Source organism: Danio rerio, chromosome 12 (assembly GCF_049306965.1).
Source record: "Danio rerio strain Tuebingen ecotype United States chromosome 12, GRCz12tu, whole genome shotgun sequence".
NCBI classification, from domain to species: Eukaryota; Metazoa; Chordata; class Actinopteri; order Cypriniformes; family Danionidae; genus Danio; species Danio rerio.
Window position 1 is genome coordinate 9,825,705 of NC_133187.1, and position 23,757 is coordinate 9,849,461.

Below are 23,757 nucleotides of genomic sequence, written 5' to 3' on the forward strand. Positions count from 1 at the left end.
CAAGTTTTGCTTGCTACACAACTGAAAACTAGTGCTAGATATAATACAGTTTTTCATTCAAAATTGTAGCATTATAAAATACTATAAATTTTTCTAAATGCTGAATGACATGATCTAGTGGGTTGTCTACGGTCATCTTTATGGTGTGCGTTTGTGTTATCAGGAGGCGTGGCTTCGGATGGCAGGGAAGGGTCTATTTCCAAAGATATTATGTGATGGATAGCATAATGGCAAATCACCTACTGCACCTTTATTAATTTGTTGAAAAACTCTTTGAGTTTATAACAATTTACTACATTTATGCAAAAAACACTCTTAGGGCTCTATTTTGACGGTCCATGCGCAGAGCGCAAAGCGCAGGGCGCAAATGCTTTCAGGGCGTGTCAGGATGCGTTTTTGCTAATTTAAGGACGGGAAATCTGCCTTGCACCGCAGCACATGTTCTAAAAGGGATGAGTTTATTTTCTTAATGAGTTATAGGTGTGTTTTGAGAATAAACCAATTAGAGTATCATCTCCCATTTCCTTTAAGAGCCAGCTGCGTCGCGCCAAGAGCGCATTCGCTATTTAAAGGACGCAGAGTAAGTCTAAGTGGAAAAAATGAGCATTTCACAAGCAAACAGTTAACAGTTTTTTAACAGAAAACAATTAAACAGAGCACCTACTGCGTGAGAATGAGAGGTAATGGATCACCTTCACTTTCGCTCTTGGATAGGGAAACCTTTATGCACAGACATCAATTAGTCTATAAATAAATACTTTTGTTTGTCAAATATTCGTTTCAAAACTATTTCTAAATTCAGTTCTAATTTCCAGCAAACGAATAAATGAATAATAATAACGAAGTGTGCTCAAAAACCTGAGTTATATTCTAAAACACACGATGTGCCCCATATAGTCTAAAACCTGACAGGTGGGCGAATCTAAGCTTGTTTTTAATAAATCAAATATAAATATGGATTTAATAAATAATACTGCTAATAATAATAACATTATACAAAAGCAAATTGTTATGAATGAACTGAAAAAGCCTCCCGAGATGAAGAAGACATAAAAGCAGTGATTTTTCATATTTATGTAGGCTAGAAAATAATATTTTTTGTAATATTTTAATCCTTTAAATTTATATTCTATGTCTATTCTTATTATATCCTATATATATCCTTAATATTTACATTTTTTCATATGTAAAGATATTTGCCTATTGCTCTCTTGTGTGTATTAAGCAGTGCGTAAACGAGGCGCACTCTGCGCTGGAGTTTAGAGCGGGTTAGTTTTGGTCTAATGAAAAATCTATTATAGATTCTTAAAATAGCAGTGCGCCTCAGAACGCCTTCCTTTTTAGACCAGAACGCCTATGGGCGCAAAAATGAGCGCTAATGCATTTGCTATTTAAACAGCGTAGCGCAACGCCTCAAAACGACTCTTGCGCCAAGCTCAAACTACCAAAAGACTACTGCGCCACGCCTTGCGCCCCACTGCGCCGGGTGTATGATAGGGCCCTTAGAATGTAAGGTTATTTATTGCATTCAATGGTTCAACCTTAAACCGCAAAGAACTTTTTATCTCAGTAGAAGTTTATCAAAGTTGGATTTCTAAAATAAATATTGGACTAATAATGGTCTTTTAAATTATTAGAAAGTAAAACAACCCCAAGAAATTCATCATAACCTCACATGTGCTGTACATAATTTTTCCAATAATATTTTTAATTATTCAAGAGTGCATTATTGTGAAAGCTTTATTTTTGAGACAGAAGATAGTGTTTAAGCATCGTAAACTGCAGAAGCAACATGACTAAATCTGTTCAGTTTGTTGACAAAAAATGTAGTTTAGGCGCAGTTCCGATCAGTAAAGGGCACATTTGGCCCATCTAATTATATGCTCCAATTATTCCTTCTTATTCCTTTCCTCAGAGAGCAAAAGACCTGCTGACTGTCTGATCAGATCGCAGCCCTGATATCTCAGTAAACATCAGTCACATGGATCACATAGACATCAAGGCACCACACACTAAGTAGCAAGAATCAGCTACAAGCTTACAGGCTGTTCGTGTTCGACTGTTTAAAGATAGTATCCTGATGAATTAAAGTCGTTTTCGTGTAAACTGCTCAGGATATATTCTAGGGTACATTTAAAAAGATGATATTTGATGAAATGCTCGTTTTGCACTTACTTGAAATAGCAAAGGATAGAGACCGCCACCAGTAACGCTGCCAGTGATATGGAGTATCCAATAGTGTACATGAGGTAAAGGCGCTCAAACACTTCCTAATTAAACACACAAGCATATTTTAGGTCTTCAAACTCCAAATCTCCAAAGGTAAAAAAAAATGTGCTGCTTTACATTCTTTAATCTAAATAAAACGACTTCATATTTTCCAAAAGCCATTTGTTTTCTAATATTAATGAGAATGATCCCACTTTACAATAAGGTTTTAATAGTGGACACCCAAAAGTGTCAATTCTGTCATCGTTTACCCATCATTCACTTGTCTCAAAGCTGTTTGACTTTTTCTTCCATTGAACACAAAAGATGATATTTTAAAAAATGTTGAAGATGTGTAACCATAGTGTTTGTTTTTCATATTATGGAAGTCAATCAACCCAGGCTCATTCTGAAAATGTACTGCTATAAACATTTCTGGAGAGCGCCAAATACATCCCAGGAGATACTTTTTTGCAGTTTTTGTTTTCGCAAATCCACCAGAGGTTGCTGTGTATGCTTTTTCAGATCTCAAATTTCTCTCACGAGTGCCATTCGCGTCTGCTCTTCTCGCGTAAATGCACCAGAGACCACGGTTTACGTTTTGTGATATCTCACAATTCTTTCGCGTGTCCTTTGTGCCTGCTGTTCTCACTTAAATCCACCAGAGGCCGCTGTGTATGCTTTTTAAAATCTCAAATTTCTCCTGCAAGTGCCATTCGCGCCTGCTCTTCTCGCATACATCCACCAGAGGCCACTGCGTATGCTTTTTAATACCTCAAATTTCTTTTGCAAGTGGCATTTGCGTCTGCTGTTCTTGTGTAAATCCACCAGAAGCCATGTCGACTGACTGACTGACTGAACGATCGACTGACCCACCGTCCTCCTTCCCTAAACACAACCAATAGTGTTTCAAAAGCCCCAATTGACCAGCCCTCGCCCACTTCCCTTAACCCAACTGATAGTTTAAAAGCAATCCAGAAAAAGAAAAGCCGTCGCCTGACTTTACCATATTTTCAGATTTCACCACATTCTCGTCCTGTTAATTACTTGTTTATTTTATTTTTTGCCTTCTGTTTTTGTCGTACCATTATTCACTAGACTTGAACCCTGTGGTCATGCTCAACTCCTCTTTGCGTCTCAAATCTGCCAACTAACATGTTGAGCTACTGGAAAAGCTGGTAACAGTGGGAAAGCTATCCATATGGAGGTAAGTGATTAGCTGGTTAAGTGCGAGAAGGAATGGAGTCATACTGCCACGTAGCGTTCGTTTTAAAGACTAAAAGCAGCCATTCGTAGCTCTGGCTACATAATTCCTGATCCCCAGAAATGTATACAGGGCTACGTTTTCAGAATAAACCTGTGTTGCAATAAATGGTAACAGGTTTACAACCTTTTTCAAATTATCTTCTTTTGTGTTCAACAGAAGAAAGAAACTCATAAAGGGTGAGTGAGGGTGAGTGAATATAAGCACAGTTTCTTTTTTGGGTGAACTATCCCTTTAATGTCACTGCAGTTATTCTGTTTGCCAACATAAACTAAGAATGAATAATACTTGTACAGCATTTATAAATCATGCATTTACTAATGCATTATTAAAAGCTGTGCTAGTTAACATTAAAGCACTGTGAGTTTACGAAATAACAATGTACTTTATAACTTTATTTTCATTATTGTTAAGAAAGATTAATAAATATGTAATGAATTCATTATTCCTCATTTGTTTGCATAAGTAAATATGTATATTATGTAACTAACATTATTTAATGAAACGTTACTTTAGTATGTGACCAGTAATAATAATTCATTTACATCAGGGATGTCAAACCTCTGTAAGGCTGCAGCCCTGCACAGTGTAGTTCTAACCCTGCTTGGGTTTAACTTACTTACCTGTGATACTGTGTCATGGTGTGATGGGGTCATATGGTGTGATGCTGTTATATGGTGTGACGCTTTGTCATATGGTGTGACACTGTGTCAGATGGTGTGACGCTGACATATGGTGTGACGCCGTCATATGGTGTGATGCTCTCACTGTCAATTATGCTGTAAAATATATGTGACAAAAGTTCACTCAAAAGTAAAAATTCTATCTGTCATTAATTTCTAAGGGCTCTATTTTGACGGTCCATGCGCAAAGCGCAAAACGCAGGGCGCAAATGCTTTCAGGGCGTGTCAGAACGCATTTTTGCTAATTTAAGGACGGAAAATCTGCCTTGCGCTTCGGCGCATGGTCTAAAAGGGTTGAGTTTATTTTCTTAATATGTTATAGGTGTGTTTTAAGAATAAACCAATTACAGTCTCATCTCCCATTCCCTTTAAGAGTCAGCTGTGTCGTGCCAAGAGCGCATTCGCTATTTACAGGACGCAAAGTAAGTCTAAGTGGAAAAAATGAGCATTTCACAAGCAAACAGTTAACAGTTAACAGTTTTTTAACAGAAATGTTGTTGGGGGGATGTTGTTGTTGCTGTTGTTGTCGTTGCGCGCGCGCGTACTGAAGAGCGTTGTTGTCGCGCACGCATACTGAAGAGCGAGAGGGAGAGTGTGTCGCGGGGGCACTTTTGATCATTTTGGAAGGGCACTTTCTATCCAAGACTAAAAAGGGCATGTGCACTGCACAGGTTGAGCCCTATGTGTGCACGTGCCTGTGGTCTGGACAGGTGGGCAAATCTAAGCTTGTTTTTAATAAAACAAATATACATATGGATATAATAAATAATACTGCTAATAATAATAACATTATACAAAAGCAAATTGTTATGAATGAACTGAAAAAGCCTCCCGAGATGAAGAAGAAATAAAAGTAGTGATTTTTCATATTTATGTAGGCTAGAAAATAATATGTTTTGTAATGTTTTAATCCTTTATATTTATATCCTATATCTATTATATCCTATATATATCCTTAATATTTACATTTTTTCATATGTAAAGATATTTGCCTATTGCTCTCTTGTGCGTATTAAGCAGTGCGTAAGCGAGGCGCAACTCTGCGCTGGAGTTTAGACCGGGTTAGGTTTGGTCTAATGAAAAATCTATTATAGTTTCTCAAAATAGCAATGCGCCAGCGGTCCGCCTCAGAACGCCATCCTTTTTAGACCAGAACGCCTATGAGCGCAAAAATGAGCGCTAATGCATTTGCTATTTAAACAGCGTAGCGCAACGCCTCAAAACGACTCTTGTGCCAAGCTTAAACTACCAAAAGACTATTGCGTTACGCTTTGCGCCACACTGCGCCGGGTGTATGATAGGGCCCTAACACTCCCGTCATCTCAACCAGAACATACATTTATATATTTTATCACATGAAAAAGCAACTAAATAATGAAATTAAAGCAGCAGTCCAGAGATCAGGTAAGGTCAGGTGTGCCCCTATATAGCCTTTAAAGCACACATGCTGCGGCGAAGGCACACTCAACTCACACAGGAGAAAACTGGACTAGTGGACGGCATGAAGGTCCAGACTCCTAATTCATTGCATGTTTTGGTTAACTAATTCTTTAAATACAACTCTTGTGAGCCCTAAAGGGAAAAAAACGCAGAAGAAATTTGCTGTTAAATTATTAATGCATTTGTAGGTATCAAGCAAGCCTAAATGACTCAATTAGTTTGATCAGGTGTGTTTAATAAGGGTTTGAACTATACTGTGCAGAGCTGCAGCCCACCAGGAACTGAGTTTGACGCCTGTGATTTAAATGAATTAATAATTGACAAAATGGTGGTCAGTCAGTTGCAGTCATATGCTTAAAACTTCACTGAGCTCATATGTAAGCATGTTTGGCTCCAACAGATTATATCACTTAATGAGTTATAAATTGATGTACCTCCTGATCACTGTGGTTGGTGTGCAGGTAAGTGGTGCATTCCGTGTAGTTTGCCCACGTCCGGTTTATAATGGACACCTGCTCCCAGTTACCTGATGCATCACAGTGTCGATACGCGTATCCTAAAATAAACAGAAATACTTAATATTTAAAGTCCACATGAACTGGAAGTCTCTGCAGACTTATATTTCAAAATGACGATGTGTTTCTTACTGAAACCTGATATTAGCCCCTTTCACACATACAGACCTTTTCGAACACCTAGATTGAACATCCCGACATGCGAAAGTGATCCTGCGAAAGTTGTTCAAAATATTGATCATCCACAGAGTTTGTAATTTAGTCAAATGTTTACAAATACAAGCGCAGCCATTTAAAGCTCATTTGTGGTGAATCATGTCAGAATTTACTGGTATTTTGGAATGGATGTGTGAATGCTCTTTTCCGGAAAATTTCCGTAACGTCCTCGCCTGTGTTAACAGCAGTTTTTTTAATTTACCGGTAAAGTTGTTCCGGAAATTTTCCGGATATTTACTGGTATCACTGTGTGAAAGGGGCTATTTAATCAAATAAAACAAGGTATTTTGAAGAATGTTTAAAAAAAAAAAAGCTATTGACTTTTATAGTATTTTTTTTCTTCCTACTGTGAATGCCAGTGGCTGCTTTTTCCCAACATTCTTCAGAATACCTTGTTTTGTGTTCAGCAAAACAACAGTTTAAAAATACTTGTGTGAAAGTATCATTTACTCTCACTTAAGTGGTTTTAAACGGTTGTTCTGCTAAACACAAAACAAGGTTTGGGTGAACTATCTTTTAATTGAAGTTGAACTATACTTTTTATTATCGATATACACTTACCAGCCACTTTATTAGGTACACCTAAAAAACTGCTCAGTAATGCAAATTTCTAATCAACCAATCACATGGCAGCAACTTAATGCATTTAGGCATGTAGACATGGTCAAGATGATCTGCTGCAGTTCAAAACAAGCATCAGAATGGGGAAGAAAGGTGATTTAAGTGACTTTAAATGTGGCATGGTAGTTGGTGCCAGACAGGCGTGTCTGAATATTTCAGAAACTGCTGATCTACTGGGAATTTCACGCACAAGCATCTCTAGGGTTTACAGAGAATAGTCCAAAAAAAAGAAAATATCCAGTGAGCGGCAGTTGTGTGGGTGGAAACGCTTTGTTAATGCCAGAGGTCAAAGGAGAATGGCCAGCCTGACTGATAGAAAGGTAACAGTAACTTAAATAACCACTCACTACAACTGAGGTATGCAGAAGAGCATCTCTGAACGCACAACACGTCCAACCTTGAGATGGATGGGCTACAACAGCAGAAGACCACACCGGGTGCCACTCCTGTCAGCTGAGAACAGGAAACTGAGGCTACAATTTGGACAGGTTCACCAAAATTGGACAATAGAAGATTGGAAAAACGTTGCCTGGTTTGAAGAGTCTCGATTTCTGCTGCGACATTCGGAGGGTAGGGTCAGAATTAGGGTCCTTTAGTACAAATTGAGCATCGTGTCAATGCCACAGCCTACCTGAGTATTGTTGCTGACCATGTCCATCCCTTTATGACCACAGCGTAGCTATCTTCTGTTGTACTCAAATGGCCTCCACAGTCACCAGAACTCAATTCAATAGAGCACCCTTGGTATGTAGTGGAAAGGGAGATTCACATAATGGATGTGCAGCCGACAAATCTGCAGCAACTGGGAGATGCTATCAAGTCAGTATGTACCAAAATCTCAGAGCAATATTTCCAGTATGTTGTTGAATCTATGCCACGAAGAATTAAGGCAGTTCTAAAAGCAAAAGTGGGTCCAACCTCATACTAGAAAGGTGTACCTAATAAAGTGGCTGGTGAGAGCATATCACCCTTCAGTATACATTCTCTTCTCACTGCTTAGTATCTAGAGTAATTAGTATTTGTATCGGCATTGGTATTTGTTGAAACTAGACAGAGCAGAGATTTATTGTGTTTTAGTTTTAGAGGGTTCAGCAGACCTCTGTGGTTGAAGTCATAGATGTACTCAGGACACAGAACTGCCACCATCTGATTGGGTTTTCCTGTGGGCCAGCAAATGATCCCATCCCACTCAGGAGCGCAGTTATTCTCTGACAAACACAAAAATAGACAATATATCTTTAACTCAAAAAAGGTATGGCAATATTTAATAATTCAATATATTGTGAAAATTAACGTGTACATTATTGATTACTGACACTTAAAAATACTGTGAATAATCATTTACTATAAATGCCTTTGAAGAAAATTCTGATTGTTTTATTTTGCAGTTGTTCACAGCAGCAAGACTTAATGTGTAATATTTATTTTCAGACATATTATTACATTTAAAATTATGAGTATTTATGGGCCTTTTGTTCATTAATTTAACTAAAGTCAATGTAATGACAACTACAAATGCAATCATTGCAGATGTTGATTTTAATGCCTAATGAAAAGGCGTATGTGGTTAAATGGAGTTCACAACTAATAAAATTCTGGTGTATTTTTAAATTAACTTTAACATATCTATAATTTTTCTCACTGTTGACTTTAGCGAATTAACTCATTCTATATTGTACTATATAGACTATACTGTAAAGTATTACCTATTGCACTTGATCATCTTGCATTTCCATTTGTTTAAAACATGCATTTATTTATTCACTCATTCATATATCAATAAACCTTTTTTTTTTTTTTTTTTTTGCAGCTTAGGCCAATATTGTAATAATACAGTGTAAAACAGTGAAAATCACCAAATGAAATAAGTTAGTTCAGCTAATACTTAAAAAAAACTACTTAATAAGTTACTACTTTAACTAATTGAAAAAGAGTTATGGTAACTCTTATAGTAACTGACTGTAAAAATGTTCCACACAATTTCTTCATGCCCCAACACAAAATAGATTACGTTACCTTAATCAATTTTAAAAAATTAAGTGGACTGAACAAAAAATTTCCCAAAAAAACTTCAGAATTGTGGTAATCCAACTCATTTTAAATAAGTAGTTTGAACAAACAGCAAAAGCCATTTTTTTCAGTGTGTTAAGCAGAACTCAAACCGAATGAGTTAATGAATGAATAATTTAATGCTGGAAGCAATAGCAAGCCAAAAAAAAAAGTAGCTATATATTTTCTGGGCTTAATTCATTTTAATAACAAGATTTGATAACTGAATTTAACCCTTATGTAATGTTGGGGATGCTTCCATCCACTATGTGGTGATTTTGAATCTTAATTTGGCCTAAACGTTCTTTGTGTTTCAGCAAATGGAATGATTTTTGGCACATTATTTTGACACATATTTTAAGGAAATGCTTTGAATAAAAAATAAAAAAAATCAACAATACACTTTTTTCATATTTTTTTGCATAAATCCTGATAAAAACTACTAAATTGCTTAGACAATTTCAGGATTTTAACTCTTTAATTGCCAACTTTGTAAATGATGTCACTGATTTGGTGAAAAACACACACAAAATGACTCATTTTCAATATAAAAGTAATTGTGGGTTTTATTTACCTTTTATCAAAGTCTCTGACATGTGAAACCACATTTTCTTTGATGCATTGTTTTTAATTCATTTTCTGTTTCTCTAATTTACTGTTGGTGGCTGTTTTTGCCCCATTGACTTACATTATATTCACTTTTTTTGATAATAAAGCCATGACACCAAATGGCGGCAAATCAATGCCGTGAGAAGTGAACCGCGAGCAGATTACAGACCTACATGCGAGGAAACTACAGCTCGCGCACGTTGATCAGTTCTGTAATCTGCTCGCAGTTCACTTCTCCTCGCATGTAAACATCACTGGTGTGCTCGATTAATTTTGTCATCGATTTGACGCCATACCATAAAAGCATGCAGTCTCGATTGTTGGTGGTTTTCCCTGTTGGGAAGAGGTAACATTTGTAATTTTTACTGTTGATCATCAGTTGGCACCATGAAAAATGGAAGTCATTGGGGCAAAAACAGTAAATTAGGGAATTAGAGAGAGAAAATGAAAATCTAACAATGCATCAAAGACAATGCTGTTACTAATCGTTCACATGTCCTGTGGTAAAAGGTTCAAATAAATTCAGTCCACAATTACTTTTTACATTGAAAATACATCATATTGTGTTTTTTCATCAAATCAGTGACATCATTTATAAATTTAGCAATTAAAGAGTTAAAATTTTCTAAACAATTTACTAGTTTTGATCAGGACTGGGGTTGATTAACAGATTTATTGATTATTTATTGATTAATGAGTTAACTTATCCAGATTTACAGTGTACTTATATTGTGACAATAGCTTCAGCGATTAATCACCAACAAAAAAAAATAATATACAAATTATTCTCCATCTCCAATATACCTGAAGGTGGCGGGTCTACTTTATTTGTAGAAGTCAAAGATATCAATCTTGAATTATATTTCTCATAACCCAACAACAGTGATTTGTATTCCTCTCGCAGTTCCGGATCCTTCTGTATATTTCGATAAAGTGACTCATCACTACGGATAACAAAGCAACCTGAGCTCGAATCAATATTCCTTATCGTAAAACCTTGATATAAACAGGGCCGCAGTCTAATTTGTCATAACCATAGATCCTGCTGTCTTCAGGAAATTGGATCTGTAGGGCTTGAAAGAAGCAAGCTTTTGATTGGTTCAGCAGCTGCCTTTTTGTCACAGCTTTATAATATGCCAAATTACACCTTTAATATTACTGATATAGGGAAGATAGCAGTACATGCGAGTCAAAGAAGGGATTTTATGCCCTGATTTATTATCTATAGGTGAAAATCTGATTGGTGATTAAATTATTTTTATTTAATTCTATTTAGAATTACAGTTTTATAAAATGATCTGAGTGGTAAAACTGCTATTAATCATAGTCAGATTTTCCCAATGATGTTTCAAAATTTTAAAAAAAAATGGTTTCCTGAGATTTCACATTTTTCTGATGCTTTTTTCTGTCACAAATGCAACGATTTCTGTCACAACATCACAAAACAATAATTCTGGTGACCATTGACATCTATAGGAAAATAGGGCATAAGGAAGTTAATCTAGTGTTCATCTAATTAAAAAGATAAGTTTTGAATAAAATAAAAAATTCATAAATATAAATTAATGTAATGGTTTAAAATTTTTATTATTTGAGTTAAAGGTGCAGTAGGTGATTTGTCTTCAGAACATTTTTGTTGTGCTGGTTGGAAGTCTCTTCACATCCTTAGTGATGATTAAAATAAATGATCTAAATGAGTTTACATGTATTTTAATATTCTGGATAAGGCATAAGACTAAAAAATTTGAAATTTGTCTAGTCGATAATTCCCATAACTCTTATAAGTAGCCCAAACTGTTTGTCAACAAATGTAGATTTGTACATCTGTGCACTCGTTTACGCAGATCCGCCGTTTGCGCGTGCACATGTGCCACGTTCATCTGCACACGAGAGAGTGAAAGCCGTAAAAAGGAATGATGGATCAAAACGTTAATCAATATTGGAGTTACTTTTGCACGCTGGAGGAAGGATGACACCATGGCTGAAGTATTTTTTTAGACACACTGTTAAAACAAAATCTATAAAATAATGGTTAAAAGACTAGGCAACTGGACTTCCAGAGATATTACATTAAATTACAGAAATAACTATTTCACAAAATTACATGCAAAAAAACTTTTGAAATACATATTTTATGGTCAAAGTTAATTAAATTACAGTTTATTACTGTTGATAATTTGTATTTACACTGTGAAAAAATTGGGGGAAAAAACTGGTAATTACTGCCATTTTGCTTATTATTATTGCAATTATACCGATTATTGCTGTCATTTTACAAGTTATTACTGTAAATAAACATTTTTATTGTAATTATACAGATTAATGTGATTTTAAAAATTATTACTTTAAACATACAGGTTATTAAAGCAATTAAACTAATTAATTAATTGTGATTATAATGATTATTACTGTAATTATACACATTAATGCAATTATGTAATACTAATATTATATTATATAATGTAATTATGCATGAAATCTCTAGATATACCATACATTCTTCCACTTTTAACATACATTAATATCAGAAAAAAACTTTTAAAGAATGATTAAAAAAGCTTTAGTACAAATAATATACTATAAACTATAATATAGTTTAACAAATTTTTAGGATATGTACGTTAAACTCCAAGTTTTGCTTGCTACACAACTGAAAACTGCTAGATATGATACAGTTTTTCATTCGAAATTGTATTGTTATAAAGTACTATAAAGTTTTCTAACTGGTGAATGACACGATCTAGTGGGTTGTCTACTGTCTTCTTTACAGTGCAAATTCGTGATTTCAGGTGGCATGGCTTTGGATAGCAGGGATGGAACTGTTTTTTCAAAGCTATTACGCTAACAGTTAGCATTTTGGCAGATCACCTACAGCACCTTTAAGTGTCTTGCTAACAATTATAGCATAGTATAATGGCCCTTTATGCAAATATTTCATACATATTTTAAAGCATATTTATGGTAAAATATACAATAAATAGTGCTGAAATAAAATATAAATACACTGTTATACCTCTGACCACGTCTGACTGTGCACGGATGGTTCTCTCACACCTCGACCGCGCACCAATGAGGAGAAAGATCTGTTCATCTCTTGTGATGACATCATCTGAATCAATCTGTAAGAGCAACAGAGAAAGGTGAAACGTTATTTTTATATATACAATTTCAGACAAACCGTGTCTGATGTATATCGTCAGCACATTTTTATCTGTAATTCTGAGACTTTTGTTATTTGGAAGTTCATGTTCTGCATTGTCATTCATTTTTTATTCGGCTTATTTACTGTATCAGCTGTCGCCACAGCGGAATGAATCGCCAAATATTTCAGAGGACATATTCCACGTTTTATGCAGTTTGATTCCCTTCCAGCCACAACTCAGTACTGGGAGACACCCATACACCATTGCATCCACACATACACTGCGGGCAATTTAGTTCATCCAATTCACCATTAGCGCATGTCTTTGGACTGATGGGGAAAAGCATGTTGGAGGAAACTCACATGAACATGGGAAGAACATGCAAACTCCAAGAAGAAATGACAACTGGCCCACTCAGGACTTGAACCAACAACCTTCTTGCTGTGAGTCGACAATGCTAACCACTCAGCTGTGCTGCCCGGTTCTGCATTGTATATTATTTTATTAAATTGCTTCATGAACTTCAAGCATTTTTACTTAGTAAAGTTTTTTTATAAACTAATTTCAAGAGGATCACGTGCTTATGATTGATAGCAGCTGGTCCCGCATTAGCTAACGCATGATGCACCAATCAGACGATTACTAAATCACTATAAATAACCAGAGTATCTTACCTTAGCCATCTTCGTCTTAAAGATCCCCCCCTTATACCCCTACTCCTCCCCTTTCCTTGACAGGGCAGCACGTCAAGTTTTGGAACACCCAACTGTTAATTTCATGAATGCACTGGCAGAGGGTGTCAATGGGGCTGAAGTCATTAGGCAGTAAGGCTAAGTAGATAGTGTCATCAGCATAGCTGTAGGAGGAGATTTGGTTCTTTCTCCTTATTTGGCTCAGTGGGAACATTTAAAAGTTTATTGAAAATTTTTTTTTAATTTGTTGAGTGAGATGCTAATGGTCCATCTGAATGATTTATCCTAAGCTAAAAGTGCTTCTGACAGAACTGCAGATCAGCTAAATGGATTTTAAAAAATTAAAATCAACTGTTTAACTGTTTAATTTAAAATGCCTTTTTTTCTTTCTTTGTTTTTAAGTCTTAAATAAGTTTGCCTTTAATACTATTTTACCCTACACTCTCAGAAATAAAAGTACAGGAGCTGTCACTAGGGCAGTACCTTTTTAAAGAATAAATTTTTTGTACCCAAAGAGTCCACAGTGGTACTCTAAAGGTGCATGTCAGTGCCCAAATGCACCTTTTGTATTTTTTAGGTACCATTATGGACCGTTAAGGTACAAATGTGCACCTTATGAAAAGGTACTGGCCCAGTGACAGCTCCTGTACCTTTATTTCTGAGAGGGTATCATACAATTGAATGAGCTAAAAACAGTTAAATGAGTGTGGAATAATTATGACCAAAAAATTCCTATATATATATATATATATATATATATATATATATATATATATATATATATATATATATAAATGTGTGTGTGTTTCTTTATTTAACCAGATAAAAACCCACTGAGATCAAGACCTGTGACCTGGCCAAGAGGTCCGCAACACCAGACTTATGAAAAAAAGTATATTGTGGAGAGGTAAGTGTGATCGAACACCCAATAAGGGGGGGAGAGCATGCTAGGAGCCCGGCGGCTAATCAGCAGGTCAATCAGAAATGATAAATAACACCTGTCTTTCTAGTGATTTGGCCGGAGAGACTCCCTTCTTAAAGGGAACGAGAGGAGCAGTCGAGAGAAGAGAGAGCACACACACTGCTACATGTGTGGTGGCATATAAAATTAATAAAACCTGAATTGCCGACCCTGTCTTTTTCTTCCCTCAACAACAACGAACCTTACTACATATATTAATATTAATAATAAATAGAAAATTAAGATAATATAAAAATACAGTTTAGTTGTTTAGCTATACCACGTTACAATATGTTAAAAACACGTACATTGAGAAATGGACTGTTACTGTTTGTTAAAAAGGATAGAGCGAAACGATGTAATTGGGATGAGCTTAGGCATTTTTAGTTCAGAATGAAGAGTATTCCAGGATGAGGGGGCGGCATGAGTAAAGGCTCACTTTCCTATTTCTGTTTGAACCAGGGGAACAGTTAAATGGTAAGATTCACTGGAATGTAATGAATACTGGCTTTTTGACTTAAGAGAAGGAAACTTGGGTATGAAGGTACCAGTCCCAAAGGAGCCTTGTAGACCAGAGTCATCCAGTGGGTGTACCTTCTTACATACAGAGAAGGCCACTCAGATTTAGCACACAGTTCATAACGGTGTTCATATGTACAGTTGCCTTGAACCTGGCCGAACCTGGCCGAAGCACACTTGTCCCCTCTCCCGTCTCCCTGCACTCACATCGCATTTGAGCCTGGGCACGCTTAAGTCAATGATGCGCTGTTCAGTTTAAGAAGCGCTCTCGCTCAGCACAGTGGATATTTCTTTTTATCGTTATATCTTTTTAGTCATTTCATATGCAGTGACACACAGTTCCGGGTCTGTGGAAGGAGGAGAAACAGGGTCAACATAAGTTACCATATGTTTACGAATCTGAGGTTTTAAACCTTTTTTGGTAAGCAGCAAGGAGGGCCACTTGATTTCAACCGCTACAAGTGGCAAGTGTTCAGATCTGCAGTGTGAACTTGTGAATGCTAGAGTTGCCTTGTTTCAGGTTTATCAGTTCGTCGTGCTCAAATAGTGGGGTGAGTGGTACAGCGAACACCACTTTAAAGTGAGTAAAGACTGATAGGAATCCACCTCAGGACTACTTGCATTCCAGAGCGCATCCGCCCACGGTAGAGCTCGTCCTGTAAGGAGGAAGATTATGAAAGCAACTTTGGAAATCTCATTGGAAAACTGGTTAGCATTAGCCTCTATGTAGAGGGCACATTGCAGCAGAAAGCCATTGCAGGTATTTGGAGTGCCTGAATTGTTCATGTGGCAAGCCATGGATGACCATCGAAGTGGTAGCAGCATCCATGGGAGCAAAAGGCAGTGTTTAATGTATCATTCCAACGAATGGGTCCAATGTGCTTCCGGTTAACGCTGAGCTAGACTCCATAGCTGCGTTTTTTTATCTTCGGGGCTGGAATCCAGTCATGGTCACACAATGAAGACAAGAATGGTTCTATTTTCAACAATTTATTTAAACACACAGTGGATTGTTCAACAGGTGAAGCAGGTAAGGGATATTCTTGATGGAGAGCAGATAATACGTTTTTCACAATGTAAACAAGGATCTTTATGCAACCATCCAAATATGAAGTCACTTCCCTTAATCACAGCATGTACATCCACAGGGTGAAGCCTGGGTTATACTCGATGCTTGTTCGCTTGAGTGTGTGCGGCGAATGTGACGTCATCGCGAGTTTGCAGATATTCACTTTTGGGTATGTGCGTCATAATTTCGGCCGACAGTGCGCAGAATTACAGAAATAAGTTTTTCCACCATTCATAGGTTTTACACTGATGTATATATTGCAATTTTGATTTTAAAACAAAAAGTTATAAAACTTTAATTAGGGAACAAATTATTTCTTTGATAACCGGAAAGGAATATTTGAACCTATCAGTTTACAATATACTGATGCTGTTTTTCTAGGCTTTATTGATGATCATGGTCAGGAATGTTGGACCAGAATTGCCTTTTTAGCATAAGAAGAGGACAGAAACTAGCCAGTCAGTAATGTGTAAATTGTGGAGCGGGCTAAATCTAAAAAAAACATTGTATTTTTTAGTAAGTGTACTGTTTTGCTTTTATTCTTGCCATAATAAAAATATATTTGTAGAGCAGCCCCTGTACTCTTAACACTAATATTTTACCAAACTTTAATTGGAAGAACTGTCTGAGATATGAACAAAAGCAAGTGATGCATTTTAAAATAATTTATGAAAAACAACAAAAATAATTAGTCTAAAAATCTTGAATGATATGACGTAGTTCCGGAAAGTTCCTACTTATCGGTTAATCCGTCTGACTTTACAGTCAGTTTCTTTTGACCGCCCCCTGTCGTTTTAAAGAAAATAACAACGGTGAACGCGGCAAAGCCTCGTCCGTTTCGTGAGGTGCGCGCAGTCAGCAGAGTGGCGCGATGCTCTGCCAGGCAAAAGTATAAATCCAGCTGCAGGAGAAACTTCTATAGGAGAAGGGAAACATTAACGGAAGCAGGCGAGCCAGGTAGAAAGTAAGGTTAACCATCTGACTTCAACTCCAGCCACTGAATGAATGGAATCTGTGAGGCTTTATAGGGGAGGTGATTGATGGTGCAGGTGAGTCTAATTAGAATTCAATGGATGGGGTGTGCACGGGTATGATGAGAGGTGACTGGTGAAGGAGAGCAATGATTGGAGCTGAGTGAACAAGATGGTAAGGGAGACTGGTGGTAGAGCAGCAGGAACGAGCCAGGGATGTGACATTATCACTTTGAATATGCCACACGTGCAATTGAAAAAGCTTTTATTTATAGATTGTTTCTGTCTATATTTAACCCAGCCATTTTAGATGACATGATGGCACACAGTGAGGAAAAAAGTAAACACAACAAAAACAAAAGTCAACCTTTATGCCAGTCTTTTAGTAGTTCTGCTATTTTTCCATTCCATCTGCTTTGCACGGTAGACTGGTGACACATGAGATCACGGAAGACTGTCAAAAACCTCCTTTCTCTTCTATTCATGTACAGTACGTGTTGGCTTTTCATTTTCCACGATCTCAGCTGAAACCATTGACATATCGTCCATCTATCAGCCCATGCGGCTCACCATCTTTTAAGCTAATGTGCCGTCTCTCAGTGTTGTGAAATATTTGCACTGTCCTGTGGTATGTGACGAGCTCCCTTCAAGCTCCAGGATGAGAGAGCACATCCAGCCTAACACACCCCACAGCCATGGGCTTCCCTCCACCCCGTCCCACATACTGTATGAGCCCTCAACGCTGAAGGAACACTGAAGCATTTGTGCCCTGAATACATTCACAACCACCAAACAAAACCAAAGAAAGAAAGAAAAAGAGCAACTTAGTGGTTAGCACTGTTGCCTCACAGCAAGAAGGTCACTGGTTTGAATTCCGCCTGGGTCAGTTGGCATTTCTGTGTGGAGTTTGCATGTTCCCTGTTTTTGCATGGGATTTCTCTGGGTGCTCCAGTTTCCCCCACAGTTCAAAGACATGCTGTGGGTGAATTTAATAAAGTAAGTTGTGTAACTATGCATGTGAATGAGTGTCTATGGATGTTTCCCAATACTGGGGTGCAGCTGGAAGGGCATCCGCTGTGTAAAACATATGCTGGATAAGTTGGCGGTTCATTCCACAGTGGCGGCCCCAGATTAATAAAGGGTCTAAGCCGAAAGGAAAATGAATGAATAAATGAATCTTGGAGACACAAAATATACCTGCAGTTCTAGAATCACCATGTGTTTACAAAAATGTTCTTTCTTTACGGAATTTGTAATACATTAACCTACATTAACAAACACATAACCTATGCAATTATAATAAATAATAGCAGACATACTAACAGCAATATAAGATTTTTAAAAGTAGAATCTTATCAAATGTCATTTTTATATTTAATTTTCACCTCTATGTTGAAATCACATTTAAACCACATTTAGACTTCAAATTGCAATACATACAACACTAACATGCTTTAGCTGTTCACACACACACCAAATCAATAAAAATTAAATCACAGCATTCACATTAGCCCATAAATCATAGATGAAACCTTCCACAGAAACTGCAGAGTTAATTAACCCATTTGTCTTGTTTTGATTAGTGATTTTTGCTCTTGGAAAACATAACTGACCCTTACTAACGATCCAACTACATTGATTTCTAATGATTAGTATGTCCAACAGCCCAGTGTTCAAACAAATGAAAGGGCGCCGTCTGACAGATGTCACGTAACACATTTAACCCTTATTTGAAGAGATCATTGTGTGAAGTGATCCGGAATACTATGTGTGCAATTGCTGAATAATCTGAAGTATTATTTAGGAAAGGGATAGTTCACCCCAAAATGAAAACAGACTCACCATTTACTCTCACTCAAGTCTTCTGCTGAACACAAAACAGAAATTGTGAAGAATGCTAAAACAAAAAAGCAGTATTGACATTCCCTACATAGCAAAATATCTTTGGCCCAGCTCTGGCCCACACAATCAGCTTTTGCTTGGCCCACATGCCACAGTGAATTACAGTACATGACTGATCTTCCAGACAAGGGCCAAACATGGACCATATCTGGGCCAAGTCTCAGCCAAATTAAGCCTTAAGTGGGCCAAAAAAATGCCTTCTTTAGGCATGCTATGGGTGTGCTTTTTCTCGAAGTGACCTGATTGGTAATTTTTTTTTCTTTCTTTAAAAATAATAAATGTATTTTAAATGTGGGTCAAGATAGGCCAAACTGACGTGGTCCACACATTAATTACTAACATCTGGGCCAAATACTACATTTTACATCCGACCCAAGTATTGTTTGCTGCCTTAAAGACAGTGCCACCTCTGCCAAACCAGGGCCATCTTTGGCTAGGGTTGGGTACCGAAACCCTTTGTGACTAGTATGTACCGGACCGAGTCAGCATATGAATTTCGTTGCCTAATTTCGGTGCCACCGGTGCTGCAACAAGGATGTTAGAAGCATCAAGGGGTGCATCAAAGGCACACATAGATACGCGCTGTCACACCATCTCTAAACATTTAACTCTAAACAACTTTGAGAAATACGGACAGGCAATGTCAGGCGTTTGTTCTTGCTTAGGGAACAGACGCACGCAGTACAGTGACTCTCTTCAGATCAACACTCATGATCGCGTTAATCACATTTGCTTAAACTAAGCATTCTAAAGGATATTTTACAAGCAAGGATTCTGAAACAGCAACGTGAAGCAGATGCTTTACAAAAGCTGCATGTAAGGGGGAAACACGTCAAAATTAATGACACATTTGAAGGTGCATGGACTCTTAAACTTAAAGGCAGAGGAATGCAAAGCTTGCGATATCATCTGGCACTTTCATTGTGTACGTACATGGACACCAATGCTCCGATTTATGATTAGGACACTACTCTGATTAAGTTTCTAGAACAGGGGTTCCCAAACTTTTCAGCCCGCGACCCCCAAAATGACAATGCTAGTGACTCGTGACCCCCAATATTCTCTGAGGTGGTGGTTATAAATACAGAAACCTTGTATGCAATGACGCACACACACACCAATAGACCCAAGTCTATTCATTGTTTTTTTTATGTATGTCAGTGCTGTAAATGGGCTAGAAAGTTTAACCTGGTGTTATAAAATCAATCTGCTGCATCTGACAGTATTGCTGTGTCTTTATTATAATGTAATAATGTATATAATGAAGTTGCAATCCAATAGAACTAGTAATAAGCTACTATAGTAACTATATAGTTTATAGTAACTATTAACGACAATTTTTTTCTCTTTAGTAGGTTATTGATAAAATACAGTAAGTCTTAAGGTTTAATAAAAATTAATTGATTTTTGAAAATCACCAGGCGACCCCCCTTCATTGTCCCGCGACCCCTCGGGGGGTCCCGACCCCCACTTTGAGAACCTCTGTTCTAGACTACCATGTAAACAGTGATTTTTGATTACCTTAAAGGACCACAGACACCTGTGTCGCAAAATGCAGACTGTTTTTCTTTCCATTCAGCGTGCGGTATCAAATTCCATTAAAAGAGCACTCTTCCAGCAGTCCTTACTTAATGCTCACATTCAAAAAGTCGAAAAACTAAGAATAAAACACCTGAAATTACATGAAACTCTGGAGGAAACATGGTTAGCGTGGTGACCCAATGACGTTAATTGATCTATGTACTATAACATGTAAGACGGAATCATGAAAGGAACATTCAAAAAGCAACTCATGTAAACCCCTTCATCATATCATTGTCTTATTCAGGTTTAGGCAAATCATTAGATTACTGATAACTATGTAAACATAGCAACCCTAGAAAAAAGGAGTTCAGTATTTTGATGAAAGCCTTTCCACAGGTTAATAGTAAGCTAATGTAATTACATAATGCAAATCCTAAATTCAAGCTAACCAACAAATGATCAAAGGAAATATATTAATGTAATTTAAATATATAAAATATGAATTGATGTTTACTTTAAACTTTAATTATATTGTTCCATTAAAATGATTTTTTAAAAGATTTTTTCAAATAAAAGATTTTTCTAGAGTCATCCACCATCATTTTGTTGCTGAAAAGTATCAGTTCAGGCACCATTTTGGCACCGGTAGTGTTTTAAAAACATCAATTTATCACCGGTATCGAAATAACCCCAAAAGATACCCAACCCTATCTTTGGCCCACATGCTGTATGGCAGATGAATGCCTGCTGTGCCAGATGTTTGCCAGATCTACACCAGAATTCTTTGCTACCTGTGTAATACTTATACCAATACAAATAATATGGAAGTTGATGGCTGTTTTCCCCCATCATTCTTCAGTGAGTCTTACAAAAGAAACTCAAACCATTTTGAAACATAGACGATAAGTAAAAAATAATGACAGAATTTTCTTTTATTTGAGTGAACTGTCCCTTTAAGGACGTTCAAACAGCTGCTTTCCCCAGTCAAAGTGAAATATAGTGGCAAGGCTGTGCACTTGGTTAATTGCACCTTTCGGGGTCATAATAATGCCATTTCTAAAGTGCCCGTTTATCAAGAAGTGTTGATCTCTCGCTGACCGACTCATTTTCTGCCTCATTGAGCGTGTGCATGCATTGGCCAGTAAGTCTTTCAGCAGCTGACAGCACAAACAAAGAGACACACTTTCCTTTCCTCATTAGCCTCAAATACAGGGCTTATCTTTGAACAATGTGCATCTTATTTTAGAATTGCAGAAACAAATGTATTAAAGAACTGGACTTGATAGCCGTGTTTAAATGACAACAGTTTAAACAAAAATTAAGATATTTGTTAAGCTTAATATCTTGCGAAACAACAACAACAAACTCTAAAAAAGCGCGAAAGGTGAAAAGGGTATTTCCCTTTTGCCTGGGTGATTTCTTGGCAGGGGAATCTCACACGAACTGCCCTGTCAGCGCTCTTCTCACAGGACCACCCAAACCAAACAGATCTATTTGTGTAGAGGATGAGACATCGATCCGACTGTATGAACCTGATCAGCCGAACATAATAATCTGTGTTCAAGCAGTCAATGATCTTGAACATGATTGATTATTAAATGGATTCAAAAGTAGATTTAGGTTAAATCTATTTGCAATTTAGTCAGAGAAGAGTGAAGAGCTATAAATATAGAGTTGAAGATAAACGTATAAACCCTCTCATGAAATTTTATTTGCTTTTTAAATATATCCCATTTAACAGTTGTATTTAAAACATTTTTAATCATATTTTTAACATAACTTTGCCATGATGACAGTGATATTTTACTAGTTATTTTGCAAGATACCAGTTTTCAGCTTAGAAAATTCATTAGATAACAGTGGTTTGAATGGAAATTAACAATATTGACACCATTATAAAAATGTTATATATGATATATAGAGAAAGTCTTATTTGTTTTGTTTCGGCTTGAGTAAAAGCAGTTTTTAATTTTTTTTAAAATACCATTTAAAGGTCAATATTTTTAGCCCCTTAAAGCTATATATTTTTTGATAGTCTACAGAACAAACCACCGTTATACAACAACTTACCTAATTACCCTAACCTGCCTAGTTAACCTAATTAATCTAGTCAAGCCTTTAAATGTCACTTTGAGCTGTATAGAAGTGTCTTAAAGAATATCTTGTAAAATATTATTTACAGTCATCATGATAAAGATAAAATAAATCAGTTATTAGAAATGAGTTATTAAATCTATTATGTTTAGAAATGTGTTGAAGAAATTTTCTCTACGTTAAACAGAAATTGGACCAGGGAGGCTAATAATTCTGACTTCAACTGTATATATATGAGCAATATCACACTCGTAGCATGTGATGTGTCTGTACATCGGCACCGGTGGGAGACGTGCGTTGTGTCCCACCAGTGATGATATATAGCCACACTGCACTGCTATGAGTGTGATATTGCGTTTATACAACAGTTTGACGGCATAATTGTGTATATAAAAAAGAAAATCCAACACGGAGAGTCTCAAAACCCTTTTGTAAGAGGAACTACTTTCTTCCGCCATTCATTCACATCTACAGCTGACTTCAAAACAGCAGCAACTGTTGCTACAGTACTTCACAAATGTCCCTTTAGTGCTAGTGTTTGAACGATTTTCTAGCGTAATGTCTAAAGTTATGACAGAACGGGTGATTTTGCTTAGATTTCAAGATTATAAGGCTGAATGACATGAAATGCCTTCAGTCTACAAAGATTTCCCATTATTCTTCTGTTGCAATCGGTAGATCACAATAATTATCCATGAAAAAGCCAAAGCAGCACAAACACTATCAGATTACTGTTTGTTAGCGATAAGGAAAAGTTAGCGTTTAAGTTACGTATATATATATATATATATATATATATATATATATATATATATATATATATATATATATCAGTGATGGGTTGTGACTGGAAGGGCATCTGTTGCATAAAACATATGCTGGATAAGTTGGCGGTTCATTCCACTGCGGCGACCCCAGATTAATAAAGGGACTAAGCTGAAAATGAATGAATGAATATATAGGAAGTGCTTTGTATACTAATGTATAATAAATATTTCAATTAATTTTTAATTAATTAATTAATTAATTTAATTAATTTTTTTTTTTTTGGCATCTGTGGTTCATGTTTCATCCATGGAAACCTATGTCACAAAAGGCTATTGATGAAGGGGAAATTATTTTCTAAATGTTCTCCAAACTATGAATAATGGTTATTTTAAGATACATTCTCTGAAATGTTTGTTGAAAAATCCCAAATGATTCTACAACCGCTTGAAAAATTGAAATCTTTATGTATTCACTGGTTATTTAATAAATAAACAGTTAAATACACTTTT

General features: G+C 36.5%; 2 protein-coding genes across 3 annotated transcripts in view; one reads left to right on the forward strand and one right to left on the reverse strand.

The window, feature by feature from the left end:
* pimr46 (Pim proto-oncogene, serine/threonine kinase, related 46) overlaps window positions 1–14,347 on the forward strand; it is a 34,135-nt gene extending 19,788 nt beyond the window's left edge. The window contains exon 8 of the mRNA XM_073918247.1: window positions 14,263–14,347. Coding sequence (XP_073774348.1) covers window positions 14,263–14,266 — 4 coding nt within the window. The 3' untranslated portion in view covers window positions 14,267–14,347. The remainder of the gene's footprint in view (window positions 1–14,262) is intronic.
* pth3r (parathyroid hormone 3 receptor) overlaps window positions 1–23,757 on the reverse strand; it is a 37,362-nt gene that overhangs the window by 12,016 nt on the left and 1,589 nt on the right. For both annotated transcript variants that reach the window (XR_012387481.1, NM_131378.1), the window contains 4 exon segments: window positions 12,619–12,724; window positions 8,045–8,155; window positions 6,030–6,151; window positions 2,176–2,270 (listed from right to left, as the gene is read on the reverse strand). Coding sequence is in view for 1 of the 2 variants with exons in the window: in NM_131378.1 (NP_571453.1) it covers window positions 2,176–2,270; window positions 6,030–6,151; window positions 8,045–8,155; window positions 12,619–12,724 (434 nt within the window). In the remaining variant the exon portion in view is untranslated.